Source organism: Pleurodeles waltl, chromosome 7, assembly GCF_031143425.1.
Source record: "Pleurodeles waltl isolate 20211129_DDA chromosome 7, aPleWal1.hap1.20221129, whole genome shotgun sequence".
Taxonomy (NCBI): Eukaryota; Metazoa; Chordata; class Amphibia; order Caudata; family Salamandridae; genus Pleurodeles; species Pleurodeles waltl.
In genome coordinates this window covers 405814530-405832808 of record NC_090446.1, presented here as the reverse complement: position 1 = coordinate 405832808, position 18279 = coordinate 405814530, and the positions used below count along the sequence as shown (strand labels likewise).

The following is an 18279-nucleotide window of genomic DNA, read 5'->3' as shown; positions in this document are numbered from 1 at the left end:
TCGAATTTATCATGGTCAGCATTTATTAACACAATTTGAATGGCTGTAGAATAGATACAAAGATTTGTAATTTTTTTAACCAAAATTATGTATTTGTGTTCATCCATTTCTTCCTTGTATTCTTTTTCCAGTCCCGTATGTACAGCTCAGCCATCTGAGCGCTGATTCAGGTACCTGGAAATGTGCATCCGACAGAACCACTGTCCTCGTTACACTTAAGTTTACTTGTACACACTTTTGTTTTTAACCATTTTTGTGAAAGTGATACTTGATGTCCTGTTCAAGGGAATGCTTCTCAGCATGGCAGACTGCGTCTTGTTGTTGTCTTGCATTCAGCCTCTGCTTGATTGGGGCTTTTTATTTTAAATTGGTTTGTTCCTGCTGTGCATGACACCCCCCCCCCCCCTCCCCTCCAACGCCCCCCCATTGCTTAAATCGGGGTAATTTGTAACGGTGTCAATGCAGATATTTTGTACATGGGTAATTTTATCAGCTTGTTGAACTTTTTCATATAATTTGTTTGGGGGTTCCTTGGTCTTTTGTGTTTGCTCGAATTATTATGCAAAAATGTAAACTAGTAGAGGTGATATTATTGAAAAGTATTGGCAGTCAATGTGTATGCTAAAGGTGGGGCTGCAGCCTTACAGTAGTGGCTTTGGTAAGAATTGCCGGTAGTAGTGAAACTCCACACTTTGAGAGATGACCACAACTAGTTCATAGAAGGAGCGTCCACAACAAAAGTATTCTGCTATGCTTGTGGCAGACTCAGCCTTGTTCCTATACTTTCCTCTAACGGTGATCTCTTAAAGTGTCAACTGCTCGTCTCTGTGCTTTGTAAACTTCAGTGTATTGTTTACAGAATTAATATTTAATTGTATTTTTCAGTGCCAGCAGCTAGCATGACCAGATTGATCCGTTCCCGTACGCATTCTTCATCTAGTGTTGGGTCTTCGGAAGGCCCCCGCAGCCGATCTCAAACCAATACCCATGTGGATGGTGCCTCTGGAGATATGGAAGTGCAGGACGCACCCCAAACTGTGGAAGTGTCTTGTTAAAGAATAATCTGTCAACATACCGGAAGCAAGCACTTCACCTGTCTGAACTCGGTTTATGGTTTCATTCCAAACACTTGCATGGGCATTTTGTCATGTTTTTTTCTTAGAACTGCAGAACTACATTCTGTTTAGTCAGATTTTTTTTTTCTTTAACTGGGGAGTTCCGTTAATTGTATTCCAATATACTCGATGAACCATTTGTCCGTTTTTTCCGTGCTTCATATCAGACCAATAGTTTGTGACAAATTATTTTGTTCTGTTCCTCTTGCAGTTTGTTGAATTGTGTCTTTTGTGTGCTTTACTTAGGATTGTTTTGTAGGAAAAACATGTTATTGTGTAGCTTTTCGCGTATTTCTACTACTCTCCTTTTGCTAATGTAAGAAAATGTTTGAATGATTAAAACTCAACATTGTGGGTTACATTCACTGTACAGATAATGGTCAGCAAATTTCTCCTCTGCTCCTAACAGTTTAAACATGAGGAGTGGTGCTCCCGGTAGTGGAAGGGTAAAATTGCCGTTGTCTTCTTAAGATCGTGGGATACTGAGGCTATGTTTCACGTGTTAGCACTAATTTTTTAAAAGTTACCTCCACGGACTATTCTAAAAACTGATGTTATTCAGATATTTTTCCATGTTTATGGCTGTTCAGTAGTAATTTTATTTTCTGCATTGTGTACATTAATGAGGTTTTCTTGCCATGTACTTCTGCACTGCATCCAATGGCAATATTTCCTAGCCATAAGGAAATCCTAAATCATTACGTTTCTAATGACCCCTCTGTTTCCAAGCTAAGTGCAACCAAAATAGTACCTGCCAGGTCAAACATGTAAGTACAGGTTTGTGGTCTCCGTTCTTCAAGATGCTGCTTTTCTAGGCTTTGTAATACGACTGTGGAAGTGGATATTTTTGATGACACTCAAAATTGATTTCTAAGAATTATAACTGTCCTTGTGTCTGATAATATCTGGACTCTTCTTTTTGAACATGGTATTATTTAAATACACAAGCCTTGGATAAATAACATTTGGGACCATTGTAGCTCTTGGCATTACCAAATTGGTGCATAATTTTTCTGCTTCGCTTTTGATTAGCCTCATGTTTTGCGATTTGTGATTGATCTAACCGAGTGACAAAATCAGTCCAACAAGGAGAGGTGAGGGTGAAAGTGATATATAAATTTGGCATGAAAGATGATAATGGGAATTTTGAGCTGAAAGCTTTGCCGTTTGCCAAGTTGCTTGAAATCCCCCACCAGTGTAAGGCAGTTAGCCTAGATAGCCCAATTAAATAATTTTATGTGTATTATGTTAGCTGTTGTATCACCATGAGCCTCAGCTCAGGGGGCCAGTTAAGTCTAAGAGACTAGAAGAACGTCTTACAATGGCACATTCTTCTTTTCTGGTCCTATATTGTGCTCCTTCAATGGTAGATACTAACCATCATTCTGTTTATTAGATCGTGTAATATAAGTACATAAATCTGTTGCTAAAAATCCCAGTTGGTGAAATAGTGAAGTTTTTTCTTTCGTGATTCCTCTGATAGTCCATGTGATGGATTCGTGTCTGTGTAAACAGGTGGAGACCAGACTAAATAAGAGTCATTTGATTGTTATAGAGTTTGGTTGATTAATGTAGTTAGACAACTGGATTGCTTTGTCAGGCACCATGATAAAGTTTGTAACTTCAAATTCTTTTTGAAAATAAAAAAAGTGATGCCTGGTTGACTCCTTGGATTGTAGCTAAACACTTATAATAGTCCTTCTTAGATAAGGAAATATATTGGCCACTGTGAAGCGCTGGTACTATAGAGACTGCTCCCCAACAAGAGGAAAAGTAGAGCAACTATTGTAATACCATGATGGGATTTTAATATGCTCTCAACAAAGAAGTATTTGTAGCTGACCAGTAAAATGTGGGTTGGTCAGCGCACATGCTGTCTTCAATTACTTTGCATGAACAATTTCAGTTACAATATTCTGCACTTTCAACATTTAGGTGGCTAAATGTCCGGCTCTGTAGGTTCAATGTGACTTTGTATCTAAACTACTTAATATTAAACATTTGAATTTCAGTGATAGCACCATGCTTGACTTGCTCCTTTTTATTTGTGTCTAGCCATTGTGTTCCGTCATTGGTGCTTCTTCCTGGATTAAGGAGGCACATCTTATGCTGTTCTTGTTACGAACACAGAAATGTAACAGCCAAAGGTGCATGTAAGGTTACACAAAAACTCCAAAAGTATCCTCCGAGCTAGACTGTGCATCATTTTAAACCGTTCATTTAAGATAAGATCCAAGCGTCTGAGCAGGAATACCAACAGTCGCAGGGGTCTCCAAAGCACTGGAAAACAAGGGGTAGATTCAAAAGTTGTAAACCTACTCTTGTAGGTTTATGCCTACATTGGGAGCATAGGTACACATTTTTTTTTATTTCCCAGACAATTCGCTTCTGGGAAGCAGCGACAGTCTCCTTCCAGACTTACTCATAATGTCTCTTTTTGAAGTGTATGTTCACTCATGGGTGTCTTGGTGCTGATTAACAGCTGTTCTTACATAACTCAGTGGTATTCATTTTATCAACCTCTGGAGCATGAATGGGTTTGTGGACTTCCTTGCATGGTAATGCATAACCATGGGTTCAAACAAAAACTTGCAAAGGATGCATTACCCCACTGAGCCATCAAACCCAGCAAGCAAAGAAATGTGCACCTGCAAACATGTATGTAGTGTAGATTTTGACATATTAATTAATAGCAAAAAGCATTTACTCAAACCACCTTTTTATCTCTGAGCAAATGTGTCCCCATGGAAATCATTCAGGTATTCCCTAATTAATACCATACTGGTTGTGCATTAATTCCTACCCTTGTCCTGTTCTTGTGTCAATGTGGAAATACGCGCTAAGTGGTTGGGAATACTTCCAAACGTATGTGTTTGTGAGTGCTCATCAATTTTTCTTGATATATCTGCCCTGGAATACCCACACCTCTCTTGTGAGCAAATTTACTCCCACGTCATATTAGTTCATATGAGTTGCAAATAACAAATTAGGAGAGTAAATCACATTTTGTGAATTTGCACTCGTAAATCATGCCACTCTGATAGTGAAGTCAAGTCACAGATTTCTCACGTTCTTAAATATTCCCCAGGCATCAGATTGGGTCTGGGAACTATTCAGCAGTACCTCTGCATGCCTGGAGGTGGCACCATGCAGCTTCACACGGACTACATTCTGCTCCGCAGATTATGTTCAGAGCCTATCTGTGCGTCACATAAGTGAGCTGACATCATGTACTTGCTTTCCTTGCACCAGATTCGGATCTGGAGCTCCGTCACATGTCTTTGAGCCCCTGACCTCATATAAAAAATGTCAGCATGCAAGGGAAATGTCATCTCCCAAAATAGCAGGGTTTAAACTCTGTAAGAACTGTCATAAACAAATGTCTGTGACAGATCTTCATCAGATTTGCCTGTGGTCGATCATGACTCTAAGGTCTTCATTGATGGCACATTGATGATCTCGAAGGCCATACAAGACCGTGAGGTGAAACTCTACTACGCCAAGCACCGAAGGATTCTGCACAGAGACAGTCCAAGTTGAAAGTTTAGTCCTATTCCAGAAGTCGCAGATAGTGTTCCGGAGGTCAGTCTTCGTTTTGATCAAAGTAATCAAGTTGAAGAAAAAGCACAAGGAATTTCTAGAAGCGATGGGGGCAGCACCGTACATATCGATCTTGTTCTGAAGCCGATCAGTATTGCAGCCTATCCTGCAACTTGTTCCGGCACAACCTGAGTTTCAGGGGCCATCCACTACTGCAAAATAGATCAGAGGGTTCCGTAAAGCCATGCTCCAACTCTTTGGATCCTTGCTGATTCCCTCTGGCATGCTTTCGGGCCCATTGAAGCAAAGAGGCTCTCCATCTAGAAACCACCAGTGTGTTCGCATTCTGGCCAGTTGACCTCTTCCACCTCCAGTTCTGACTCCACCTCTGACGCAATAGTTTATGCTGGTTCTTAGCACTTAGACAACAATGCTGACTCCAACGATGATGGAAGACAAGATACTTTTTGTACTCTGAATCTGTGCTGGTTAGACTTAGGCCATGCCTGTCCGCTGTTGAAGCACCACTTCCTCCACTCAAACTTCCACCTCCACAAGGGAAAGCACATACCCTGCATTCCCTGTTTGGCATGGATTTCGGCAATTATTACGATGTGGCTGAAGAAACTGGATAGCCATACTATAAAGAGAATTGGTATGATGACCTACAATGGGGTCGCCAACCTTTTCTGTAGTGAGAGCTACTTGTGATTAGTAAAAACCATTGTGAGCTAGTGAAGGCTAAGCAACTCGTGCATTAACAGACGTCCCCTATGTCCAGCTTAATTGACTTTAAGCCTAATGTCCGCAGAGCCAAATACTAAGGGATGAACAAAATACTTTGTCTAGGGGCACTATGAAAAGGCTGCCATATGTGTCAGTGACAGCATGGTATTTGGGGATGTATGAACGTGTGTATCGGTGGGATAGATGTGTACAGGTCACTGAAAGACTGTTGTTTGTATTTGTGGTATAGGACAGACATTTAGCAATATGTGGCACCTTTACATGTATAACACAAAAATACAACCCTTTTTTTTTTTTTTTTAATGGGAAAAATTTTAAGTGCAGAAAGATGCCGTGCAAAAATGTTCTGAATATGGAACATATTTCTACACTTGAAATTTCTGCCACTTAAAATATTGGCTTCATTTTTCATTTATAAACATGACATTTGATTGAGAAAATTAAACTGAAGAATTAACTTTTACATCGATTCCATAAAACACATCATTTAAATTCTCTCCAAATTCCAATAATTATTTTTACAAACGCCAGGCATCTTGCTTCTGGTGGCAGGTAGACACGGTGCCATATGTTTAACAGAAAAATACATTTGTTTAAATAGGAGAAATTTTAAGTGAAGAACCATGCTTCATAAAACATTGAGACATAATTGGCGTAATTAAAATTGGAGAAAGACATTAGGACATTGTTTCATAGAAAAAGTTCTTTTCACTTGAAATTTCTCCCATTTTAAAAAATGACTATTTTTCAGTTATAAATATGGTACAGGGTTTACTGGACACTGGGAGTAAAGATCTGCTGCTTGTAAATGTGACACTTTGAAATGGGAGAAAATTAATATCAAGAGTTAATCATTAAGGTAACTTTGCATTTAAATTTTCTGCTATTGAAAAACATCCAGAATCATTATATCTGATAAAGACTTCTAGTTGCAGATTCCTTACCTTAGAATTTTCCCCCAGGTGTCTGACTGGATCCGGAGATTTTTCTTCGAGCAATACCCTTGTGTGTCGGTAGGTGGCGTTGGTCGACTCCGCAGGCGTCGTAGGCATCGTGGTCGCTGTGATGACGTCGGGAGTAGTACATAGAAGCCGCCCTCGCGCAGTGACGTCAGTTCTTTTCTTTCCGCGCCACACACTGATCCAGGGAGAGCTACCCTGGCTTTTTTTTGGGGCAGAATTCGACCCTTTTGTCGAAGGTTTTTGTGTACGACTTTGGTGCGTCGATGTCCCCAAAGACCGGGTTCAAGCCGACAGATCCTCATCGCGTGAGTCTGTGGTGCCTCAAGCGCGACCACGACCCGAAGTCGTGCTCCAAGTGTCTGGCCATGCACCCGGAAGGTTTGAGAGAGAGGTCCCTAAAGCTAGTGGCAGCCCGGCACTCAACTCCACGTAGGTCCCGGTCTCGCTCGAGAGGAAGATCTTGAGATGGATCACAGAGTCATCACCACTCGTCTTCTTCAAAGTCCTCAGGTCAAGGTAAGAAGAAGTTGAAGTCCCATCACTCTCCGACTTCACCCCATCGCTTGGCCGACACGACGCGGGACGAGCGTTCACGCACTAGGCCTCTGTCCTTGGAGTCTGGGTTTCCCCGAGTTTGCCGAAGGTACCCCCGCCCAACTAAAGGAGTTTTACGAGGGCATGGCCCTCATCTTTGGGCGGGCAGACCCCAATTCGGCGCCTTTGGGCCCAAGGGGTTCCGCTGAGGGGCTTCGGGTTCCATACCGGTTTCTTCGGCCCCAGCCACCGAGGTCGCCTCCGGATTCGTGTGTGGATCCGCACTGACACCGGTCACGCCTTTGAGACCTTCCCTGGCGGCGGTTCGATTGTCGACGCTCCCGACATCGGTACTGCCCAGTATTGACATCAACCCAATTCTTATCCCTGATGACTCGTAGCGGCATCGGCTGACGTCGCCATCGGCTTCGATCGGCCCTATTCGCCCGAGGTCAGATTCGGACCCTTTTTCCTATGGGTACGAGTACGGGGAGGAATTGGAGGGGTCCCTGGACCCTTATGAATACCAGGATGACCCTGCCATGGACTGGGCACAGGATTTGGGCGGAGCCAGTGGTCTGGATACTTCTGACACTGGCATGCTGTCTCCTCCTACCGTGGCTACGGCGGAGAGAGCTACTTACAGTATGGTGGTCAGTAGGGCAGCTGAGGTCCTTGGCCTTGAGCTACCTACTGTGGCAGTCAGGTCTAATCTCCTGACAGAGGTACTTCAGCTTGGGGCTTCTACTTCAGAACCCCTTCTCCCATTCAATGAGACCCTCACTGATGTCCTTTTGGGTACGTGGTCCAAACCCAACACAGGGGCTCCTGTGAAAAGGACTATCGCTCTCCGCCATCGGCCCGCACAGAACAACCCAACATTTCTGTCCCAACACCCCACGCCTGAGAGTCTTGTAATCCAGGCTTCCTCTTCTTCTGGCGCGTTCCCTTCCACATCCCTGGATAGGGAATCCAAAAGTCTGGAACAATTTGGCAAGAAGTCTTTTTCTTTCTCCAGCCTCACACTGCGGTCTGTAAGCACCGCATGCCTTTTGGGCCGTTATGCCCACTCCCTGTGGGATACGTTTGTGCAGGTCCTGCCGCAGATACCGGAGGAGGCCCGTGGCAAAGTTCACTATCCATTGTGGGCTGGATACGACGGACTCTCTGGGCAGATTGGTTGTGACATCAGTGGCCTTACTGCGCCACGCCTGGTTATGCACTTCTAGCTTCTCGGGGGATGTCCAACAGTCATTCATGGACATGCCCTGTGATGGCACCCATCTCTTTGGAGACAAAGTGAACTCGGCTTTGGAGAGATTCAAGGATTCCCGGGCTACAGCTCGGTCCCTTGGTCTTTCCTCCGCCACACTCCCACCACAGTCCGCTTTTTGTCCCTTTCGTGGACACGGAAGGGGCGCCCTGTCGTGTCCTCTACCCAACCACTGTGCCAGGCACGCTGGACAGCTTATTCGTTATCGAGTAATCCCACGTGGCCGTGGGACAGGGAACCAGAGGTCTGTCCAGTCCACCTCTACCCCCGCTGCAGCCTCCAAACCCTCCTAGTCCGTCTCCTCACACCCACCCAGTTGGTGGCAGGATCCACCATCACCTGCCCCACTGGGAACATATCACCGTGGACGGGTGGGTTTTGCAGATCATTCGGAAGGGCTGCTTCCCTCTCTTTCGAATCTGCACCACCACACATGCCACCATCCTTCCATCATCTTCTGTAGGATCATTTGGTGCTTTTCTGCCAGGAAGTCGTGGCTCTCTTGGCCAAGGGAGCTATAGAAGGGGTCCCTGTGCCAGAAGTAGGTCATGGTTGTTATTCCAGCTACTTTCTGATACCAAAGAAGGACAAGGGCTTACGTCCTATACTGGACCTTCGGGACCTGAACTACTTCCTCAAGAAGGAGAAATTCTAAATGCTCACCCTGGATCAGGTTCTTTCTGCCTTGGACCCAGGAGACTGGATGGTAGTGTTGGACTTGCACAACGCTTATTTCCACATCCCCATCCTGCCTGCCCACAGACGTTACCTACGATTCGTGGTAGGTCACAAGCACTTTCAGTTTACCGTGCTCCCTTTCAGCCTTAATAGTATCACTCAGGTGTTCACGAAAGTGATGGCGGTGGTTGCAGCTCATCTGCGCAGGTTAGGGGTATCAGTCTTCCCCCACCTCGATGACTGGCTATTGAAGGCGCCTTCGCCCCAGACAATTGTCTCCCACCTTCAGACTACAGTGAACCTCCTGCACCAGCTGGGGTTCACTATAAACGTGCCGAAGTCACACCTGATTCCCTCTCAGATGCGCCCTTTCATTGGAGCTGTTCTGGACACTGTGCAATTTTGGGCTTATCCTCCCGACAAGCGAGTCGAAGACATTCCGGCTATGATTCCAATCTTTCACCCTTGGTCTTGGGTTTGGGTGAGACTGACTAATGCCTCCTGCATCCTGCTAGTAACACATGCCAGATGGCATACGCAGGCTCTGCAGTGGGACCTGAAGTTCCAGTGGGCGCAGCATCAGGGAAATCTTTCCGACATGGTTCAGATCCCGGAGGGGACTGCGAAAGACCTTCAGTGGTGGCTTTCAAATCCAGATTGGGTGAACGGCAGATCACTCTTGCTTCCCCAACCAGATCTCTCTATAGTGACAGATGCGTCACTTCTGGGTTGGGGTGGGCACATGGGGGAGGCGGACATCAGAGGCCTCTGGTCTCCGGCAGAGTCGGGGCTCCACATAAATATGCTGGAGCCCCGGGCGATCAGGCTTGCGTTGAAAGCATTCCTTCCCTCTCTCAAAGGGAAAGTGGTGAGGTGTTTATGGACAACACTACCGTCATGTGGTACTCCAACAAACAAGGCGGGGTAGGGTCCTGGACCCTTTGTCAGGAGGCACTATGCCTCTGGACATGGCTGGAACATCAGGGCATTACCCTGATGGTTCAACATCTGGTGGGCTCTCAACGCAAGAGCAGACAAACTCAGCCGCGGACGCACAGTCGTTCACGAATGGCGTCTCCGTCCAGAAGTGGCGCAAGATCTTTCTCAAGTGGGGAGAGCCTTGGTTAGATCTGTGAGCTTCCACAGAAAACGCGCAATGTCAGCTGTTTCGTGCATTGGAGTTTCCAAGGCAGCACTTGCTCATAGATGCTTTTTGGTTTGAGTGGAGCTCCTTTATGCCTTCCCGCCTATCCCTTTTCTGCCCAGAGTTCTCAAGAAAATCAAGTACAACCGGGCCCAAGTTATCTTGGTGGCTCTGGACTGGGCTCGAAAAGTGTGGTATCCAGAGCTATTGAGCATGTCCGTTGATCCTCCACTCAGACTGCCTCTTCGGGCGGATCTTCTGTCGCAGCATCAGGGGAAAGTTCTCCACCCGAACCTGTCCAACCTCCGCCTTCATGCGTGGAGATTGAGCTGCAACAGTTGATGGCATTTGCCCTTCCACCCGAAGTCTGTAACGTTATCCTGGCAGCCATGCGTCCATCGACTAAAACTGTATACACCTGTCGTTGGAATACATTTGTGGCATGGTGTACCAACAAATCTGTTGACCCCCTTTCTGCCCCTCTGTCAGAGGTTCTTCTGTTCATTCTTTCTCTAGCCCAGCAGGGCTCTGCTTTGGATACCCCTAAAGGGTATTTGTTTGCCATTTCCGTCTTTCTTAGGCTTCCTGATCAGCCCTCACTCTTTAAATCTCCTATTGTGAGTAGGTTCTTAAAAGGGCTCACCCACTTATTTCCTCCCACTCTGTTTATCATGCCTCAGTAGGATCTTAATCTTGTACTTACTTGATGTGTACCCCCTTTGAGCCAATGCATAATTGTCCCTTGCGGCTCCTCACATTCAAAACGGTCTTTCTAGTCGCTATCACCTCTGTTCGCCGGGTGAGTGAGCTTCAGGCCCTTTCTTCAAAGCCTCCATACTTGTCTGTACACCCTGACAAAGTGGTGTTACGCACTAGAGCTTCCTTCCTTCCTTCCTAAGGTGGTTACACCATTTCATGAAGGTCAGTCTATCACTTTGCCTACCTTCTACGCACCCCCACATCCTTCCCATGAGGAGGAGAGACTCCACCGTCTGGACCCAAAAAGAGCGTTCTACCTCATCGTACTAAGGATTTCCAGGTGGACGATTAACTCTTTGTTGGCTATGTGGGTGTGAAGAAAGGGAAGGTGGTGCAAAAGCGTACCATCTCTCGGTGGGTGCTTCTTTGCATCACACTGTGCTACGCTTTGGCTAAAAAGCAACCTCCTGAAGGCTTGCGTGCTCGTTCTACCAGAGCAACTGCTGCTTCCACTGTGTTAGCATGTGGAGTTCCTGTCCTGGATATCTGTCAGGCAGCTATGTGGGAATCCCTGCACACGTTTGCTAAGCATTACTGCCTGGATAGTAAGGTCCGTCGAGACGGCTACTTTGGTCGTTCGGTCCTGCAGGACTTTATAGTGTGATCTTGGTTGGCAGCCCGCCACAGAGGTTGGCATTGCTTGGGTATCTATTATAAGGTAAGGAATCTGCAACTGGAAACCTCTATCAGGTGTATAAGTTACTTATCTTCGATAACGAAATATCTGGTAGAGACATATTCTAGTTGCAGATTCCTTACCGCTCACCCATCCTCCCCGCTTGCGAACTGATTTCTAGGGACAGGGATTCCCTCTTTCAGGTCCTTAGCTCTGGTGCACCAATCTCAGTGTTCTTAATGGCTCTGCGCTCTGGCGTGGAAAGTCATTAAAAGAAACTGACGGCACTGCGCGAGGGCGGCGTCTATGTACTACTCCGGATGTTATCACGGCGACTACAGCGCCTGCGGAGTCGCCTGGCGCCGCCTACGACGCCTGCGGAGTCTAACGACCCACCTACCGATGTGCAAGGGTATTGCTCGAAGAAAAATCTCCGGATCCAGTCTGATGCCTGGGGAAAATTCTGAGGTAAGGAATCTGCAACTAGAATGTCTCTACCAGATATTTCGTTACTGAAGGTAAGTAACTTGTACTTTGGTCTCACAGTCCAATACTGAGTCGCAGAGGATTTTTATTTAGGAGCTAGATAATTCAGTGCGTCATTCCTTTACCTCTGTGACCCAGCCTTGCCCATAAATTGGACAGAGCAGTGCTCATTATCAGGCTTGGGTATCGTCAGCCTGGTGATGATAATGTAAAGTAACCAAAGCCTTCCCTTAACTTACTAAAAAAAAATTGTTTTTAAAAACTGTTTTTATTACTTTTTGAATATTTGACAACCATATACAAATAGTGCACATCATCAGCATCTTTTATAATATTGTGTCATCAGCAGGTTTTGTACAAGGGCCAACCCGTGGGTGTAAAACATCAAATAACAGCATTCTGATTGTGGAGAAAACAGAATAAGGGCCAATCCTTGTGTGTAAAACATCAAATAACAGCATCCTGATTATGGAGAAAACGGACTACAGAGTCTAGAGCATTTCCCAATCATTAACTTTTTCCAAGTTGTAAAGTCTTGTACAACGTTTAGGGCACCCCATGCATTTACTTTTGGTATCCAATGAATCGACCCATGGGGAAGAAGTCACGACCCACCCAATCATTATCCCTCCCCATCTGAGCTCTCCCCTGATGTCGAGGCATCCTCCTCATGGAACCTTCCCAATAAATAAGCCCTAATGTTGGACTGCTGCAATTTGCATCCTCATCGGTGTGTGATATTTTCAAGTGAGGTTCCTCACCTGCTCCCCATTCCAGAATGTCTCAAAGCCATTCAGTAAACAGTGATGTCCCGGTGTTCATCCAGCCTAAGGCCACTTTCCTTTTTGCCAGTAATAAAGCTAGTTGGATCATTCTACAGTGAATCCTCCACCCCTTGGGGCTCTCCACTACCCCAGAAGACAGACCAGTGGTTCCAGGGGGACATTCATTTCTACAGATATCTCAATACGCGCCACAACCTGTCCCCAATAAGCCTGGACTGGATTGCAAGCCCAAGCCATGTGCAAAAAATTAGCATCAATCGCTCCATATCGTGGGCAGATGGCCCGTCTTGTTGGATCTATTTTATTTAATCAGTGTGGTGTGACATATGTACAATGTAAATAGTTAAAATGCAGAAGTTGAAATCTATTGTTACAGGATACTTTACGAACCAAACCCAGTGCTTTCTCCCATTCTGCATCTGCAATAGATACGCCCAGGTCCCTCTCCCACATGCTCCGCGCGGGACACTGGCATGGTACCACATCAGATTGAAGGGCTTTGTAAAATAGTTATTAGGTGTCTCCCTTCTCCCCAATCAAGCAGTCCCTCTAGGACCTCAGAAATTCTAGGAGCCTCAGGGAAGCCCCCCCCGATCTCACTTGCCACAATCTCCAACTTTGCATAATGTAGAAAATGGTGTGGAGCTATCCCAAAAGTGTCCTGCGCTTCCTGGAAGGTAATAAAGGTGTCCCCTGGGTACAAGGCCCGCGCTTCCGTGCATCCTACCTCACACTACTGTGCCATGGACATGATAGAGTCTATATTCTGAAAAAGCTTCAAGTCAGTTTGTACAACCCTTTGTACCACCTTCTTCCATATACTGGCCATGTGCGTGACCCAGCATGGTACCGGGATCTCTGACCTACCTCCCTTCATCTGCAACTGGGGCAGCGTGTTCCCACCAAACCCTCCCCACAAAAGGTGCATATCCCAGTTGTCCGATGGGACAAGCCATCTAGCCGCGTGCTGCAGGTGTGGTGCATAATAGTAAAAATGTATATCAGGGATTGCCAGTCCTCCCTCCATGTCCTTCTGCAAGATTACTAGTGCTACACGACTATGTCTGCCTGCCCATATCAAAGATATTAATATGCTATTCAGTTTACGGAACAACCAGTCGTCCGGGGGAACAAGGAGTTCTGAACTAAGTACAGGCAATGGGGGAAAAAAAAACATCTTATCCACCGCCACCCTTCCCATCTCCGATAGAAGACTGCTCCAGAATTTAACTGAGCTTTCTAGCCCTTTTATCACCCTGTCTATATTTTATTGCCTCTGCTGTAACTCTGTATGTGTTACCCTAATCCCCAGATACCAAAAGCTTTCTAGCTCCCATTGAACTTCTACATTCGGTAATTGTGTACTTGGTTTCTCAACCAGGTCTCCTAAGGGAAAGAGCAACAACTTGTGTTTTATTAATTTGAATGCCAGATGCCTTGCCAAACTCTGCCAGACACTGCACTAGGGTAGGCACCGATAACTCAGGTGTATGTAGATAGATCAGTGCGTCATCCGCCTACAGCGAGACAATTTGGGTTGTCGCCAATTCTAATTCCCCATGGTGCCAGCTCCAACCTTAGTAGCAGTGCAAGTGGCTCTATGGCCAAGGCAAACAGGGGTGACAGAGGACACCCCTGCCTGGTGCTGCGTCCCACCAGCCATGCATCTGAGGTCTACCCCCCCACCGAGATATGCCCAAAGGGTCCATATACAAGAGGCATATCCATGAGCAGCAAACATGACCAACCGCCATCAGTAAGGCCCATTCCACTGTATGAAATGCCTTTTCAAAATCTAATGAAGCCAGGGCCTTCTCCCCTCCCCTCTCTAATGTATCATGGAGCACATGGGTCAACCTCTGGAGATTGTGGGTTGTTCTACGTGGCGGTATAAAACTGCACTGGTCCTCAACACTAATTCCTGAATCACCCCCTGTTAGCCTTGTTGCCAATATCTTGCAGAATATTTTAAGATCAGTGTTTAGCATGGTGAGAGGCCTATATGCAGCAGGGTCCAGCGAGACACCCCCAGGCTTCAGTATTAAACACACCACCCCTTCTCTCATGGTCTGCGGGAGCACCCTCTCCACCCTGCCTCCAGGTAGACCTCCAGCAGTTTGTCCCCCAATGTGAATTTGAAAGCCTTATAAAATTCCGCAGGACAGCCATCATTGCCCGGCACCTTGGAGGCTGTGAGTGCTTTTATGGCAGGGCCCACTTCCTCCCTAGATATGTCATTCAAGCCCCTGGCCATCTTCCCAACTCAAGCAAGGGAGCCTCACCTGTGCCAGAAATTCCTCTAGCCTTGCCTCATCAACCTGGAGCCCAGCCTTGTACAGTGTCCCAAAATGGTCTTGCAGCTCCAGTAAAATGTTGCAGCTCTGGGATAGACGCTGTCCCTGCTAATTGCGGATGGCCAAAATTAGGGTCATCTCCTCCTCCCTGCAAAGAAGCCACGCTAGGAGTCTTCCCGATTTATCTCCCTCCCTATGCAGCTTTTGACGATATGCTGAGTCCTGTTTTGTCCAATCCATCCCACAGCGTTTGAATTGCCCTGAGTTGATACCGCCTCACTTACTGCTTCAGTAAGTCTCCTACAAACATGCAATTTGGACTTTGTCGCTTAAGAAAAACGTGAACTCTATATCGCTTAGTATATCCCTGGAGCCCTCTGACATTCCATGTTATTATATTATGAGTCTCTGTCATGTACATATCTGATAGACTTCTAGCTGCAGATTCCTTACCTTTTGAATTCCCTGGCATCAGCTACGAATCTGGAGTCTTTTTGCTGAGCAATATCCTGCGCACTGTTGGTGGCGTTGTTCGGTTCCATGTGCGTCGTCCAGCTCCGTGTGGCTTCGTCAGCGTCGTTGGGGCCGTCTGGGATGTCACAGTCATCTATTTAGACGCCACCACGGTGCGCATATGTAAGTTCTTTTCCTTCCTCACTGGTTAAGCGCAGGTCTGGGATCGAGCTACCCTTTGCCCTTTTTGGCAAGCCTTTTTTCGATATTTTATCGAAGATATTTAGTCTGTGCGAGGATGTCCTCTAGGAAGACTGGGTTCAAGCAGTGCAGCGCCTGTCATCACGTGATGTCGGTGATGAACCCCCATGAGGTATGTCTCTGGTGCCTCAACAGGGACCACAACTCGATGTTGTGCTCCGACTGCTGGGCCATGGCCCCAAAATCTTTGAAGGAGCGGTCCCTAAAGCTCATGGCTGAGCGGCAGTCGACTTCGGTCGGCGCGACTCCTCAGAGGTCACAGCTCAAGGAGGTAGTCGCTGAACTGCTCCAGGAGCCCAAAGTCCTCTTTGTCCCACTCGAGGTCCTTGGGGCACTCTGGGAACAGGCACAAAAAAGAAGTTGTCCAAGGGGACTTAGACTTTGCCATGCCTGTCGGCCAACAAGACATCTCAGGAATGTCAATGTTCCGATCATGGTTCCGCGGAGCTGTTGCTAGGGCCGCCTTCGCATTGGGGTCAGCAGGGGCCCCATCGGATTTGACGCCGTTGACTTTGGCCTCAGTGCCTTTGGCGACCCCAGGGTCTGATGGATCCGGACCGGTGCTGGGTTCTCACAGATCAGATATCGATGCTCCCTCCAGCACCCACCGGTGGTGGTAGTCCTATCCTCATTCATGATGATCCAGAGCTGGAACAATGAAGTACGACGCCGATTCCGACTTCGACGACTAGGCCCAGATCCAGGCCTGAGGCTTATTTTGAACAGCAAGGCACAGGTGAGGAGTAGGAGGGATCTGAGGACCCTTTAGAATATGGATTGGAGCAGGACTGGTTTGGGGATCTAGGGGAAGCCAGTGGACTGGTTACTTCTTCAGATGCTGGCATGCTCTCACCTCCTGTGGCTAAGGAGAAGGGGGCTTTTTATGCCATGGTGGTGCGTAGGGCAGCTGAGGTCTTTGACCTAGACTTGCCCACCGTGCCAGTCAGGACTAATCTGACAGAAGTGCTGCGGCCAGGGGTTGCTACATCAAAGCTGATGTTACTCTTCAATGAAGCCCTCACAGATGTCCTTCTGGGGACGTGGTCAGACCCAGCACAGGGGCTCCTGTGAATAGGACAACCAGCTGCCGACATCGACCAGCTCCAAACAACCCTAGTTTCCTTACCCAACACCCCACCCTGGGGAGCTTGGTGGTCCAAGCCTCCACTTTCCTTGGTGCCTTTCCTTCCGCTCCCCCGGATAGGGAATCCAAGAGGCTGGACCAACTTGGAAAGAAGATCTTGTCTTCCTCCAGCCTGGCATTGAGGTCGGTAAACAGCTCTTGGCTATTGGGATGTTTTTCCCATACTTTATGGGATACGGTGGCACAAGTGCTGCCCCATGACCTGGAGGGCATGTGGGACACTCTCACCCAGGCTGTCAAGGATGGGAGAGATGCAGCCAAGTTTACCATCAGGTGTGGCTTGGACGCGACCGACTCGCTGGGTAGGGTGATTTCTTAGACAGTGGCCCTCCGATGCCATGCCTGGCTGTGTACCACTGGCTTTTTGGGGGATGTCCAGTTCAACTTGATGGACATGCCTTTCAATAGCTTACGCCTTTTTGGTGAGAAGGCAGACTCTGCGCTTGAGAGATTCAAGGATTCTCGAGCTACGGCCTGATCCTTGGGCCTCTCAGCACTTCTTCACCAGCAGTCTGCCAATCGCCCCTTTCGAGGCTTCAGAAGGGGTGCGGTACCACACCAGCCACAGGCTAGCCACCGTCCTCCGGCTTCACAGCATCCCCTGCGAGGAAGAGGTCGTGGTACCTTCAGACCTTTGGGGAGGTCTAGTCATAGGTTAGACACCGCCCAGCTCCCCCTCTTCCGCAATGCCCAAGCCCTCCTAGTATCGTTCTGCAAGACCATGTCTGTCCAGTTGGAGGGAGGATTCAATTTCATCTCCCTTACTAGCGGTCCATGACATCGGACAGATGGGTCTTGCGGATCATACAGAAGGGCTAGTCCCTCCCCTTCCAGTCTTTTCCTCCCTCTATCCCTCCAGGAAAAGAACAGCTGATAGAGGATCATTTGATCTTACTCCGCAAGGAAGTTACGGCTCTCTTGGCCAAGGGAGCCATAGAAAGGGTCCCGATGTCAGAAGTAGGCAGTGGTTGTTTGTAGGAAAATGCCACTGTCGGCATGGTTATCCCCTAACGTTTTGCCTTTTGTTGGTGCTAGTTCTAATTGAAAGTGTGCTGGGACCCTGCTAACCAGGCCCCAGCACCAGTGTTCTTTCCCTAAAACTGTACCTTTGTTTCCACAGTTGGCACAGCCCTGGCACACAGATAAGTCTCTTGTAAAAGGTACCCCTGGTACCAAGGGCCCTGTGGCCAGGGAAGGTCTCTAAGGGCTGCAGCATGTATTATGCCACCCTGGAGACCTCTTACTCAGCACATACACACTGCCTCACAGCTTGTGTGTGCTGGTGGGGAGAAAGTGACTAAGTCAACATGGCACTCCCCTTAGAGGGCCTTGCCCACAACCAACTGCCTGTGGCATAGGTAAGTCACCCCTCTAGCAGGCCTTACAGCCCTAAGGCAGGGTGCACTATACCACAGGTGAGGGCATAGTTGCATGAGCACTATGCCCTACAATGTCTAAGCCAATTCTTAGACATTGTAAGTGCAGGGT

General features: G+C 47.3%; 1 protein-coding gene across 3 annotated transcripts in view; it reads left to right on the top strand.

The window, feature by feature from the left end:
• Positions 1-3135, top strand: part of NDRG3 (NDRG family member 3) — an 836729-nt gene extending 833594 nt beyond the window's left edge. For 2 of the 3 annotated variants that reach the window (XM_069243886.1, XM_069243887.1), the window contains 2 exons: positions 132-170; positions 886-3135. In XM_069243886.1, coding sequence (XP_069099987.1) covers positions 132-170; positions 886-1055 — 209 coding nt within the window. In that variant the 3' untranslated portion in view covers positions 1056-3135. The remainder of the gene's footprint in view (positions 1-131; positions 171-885) is intronic. The other variant, XM_069243888.1, reaches the window with a different exon arrangement.
• The last annotated feature ends 15144 nt before the right edge of the window (positions 3136-18279 follow it).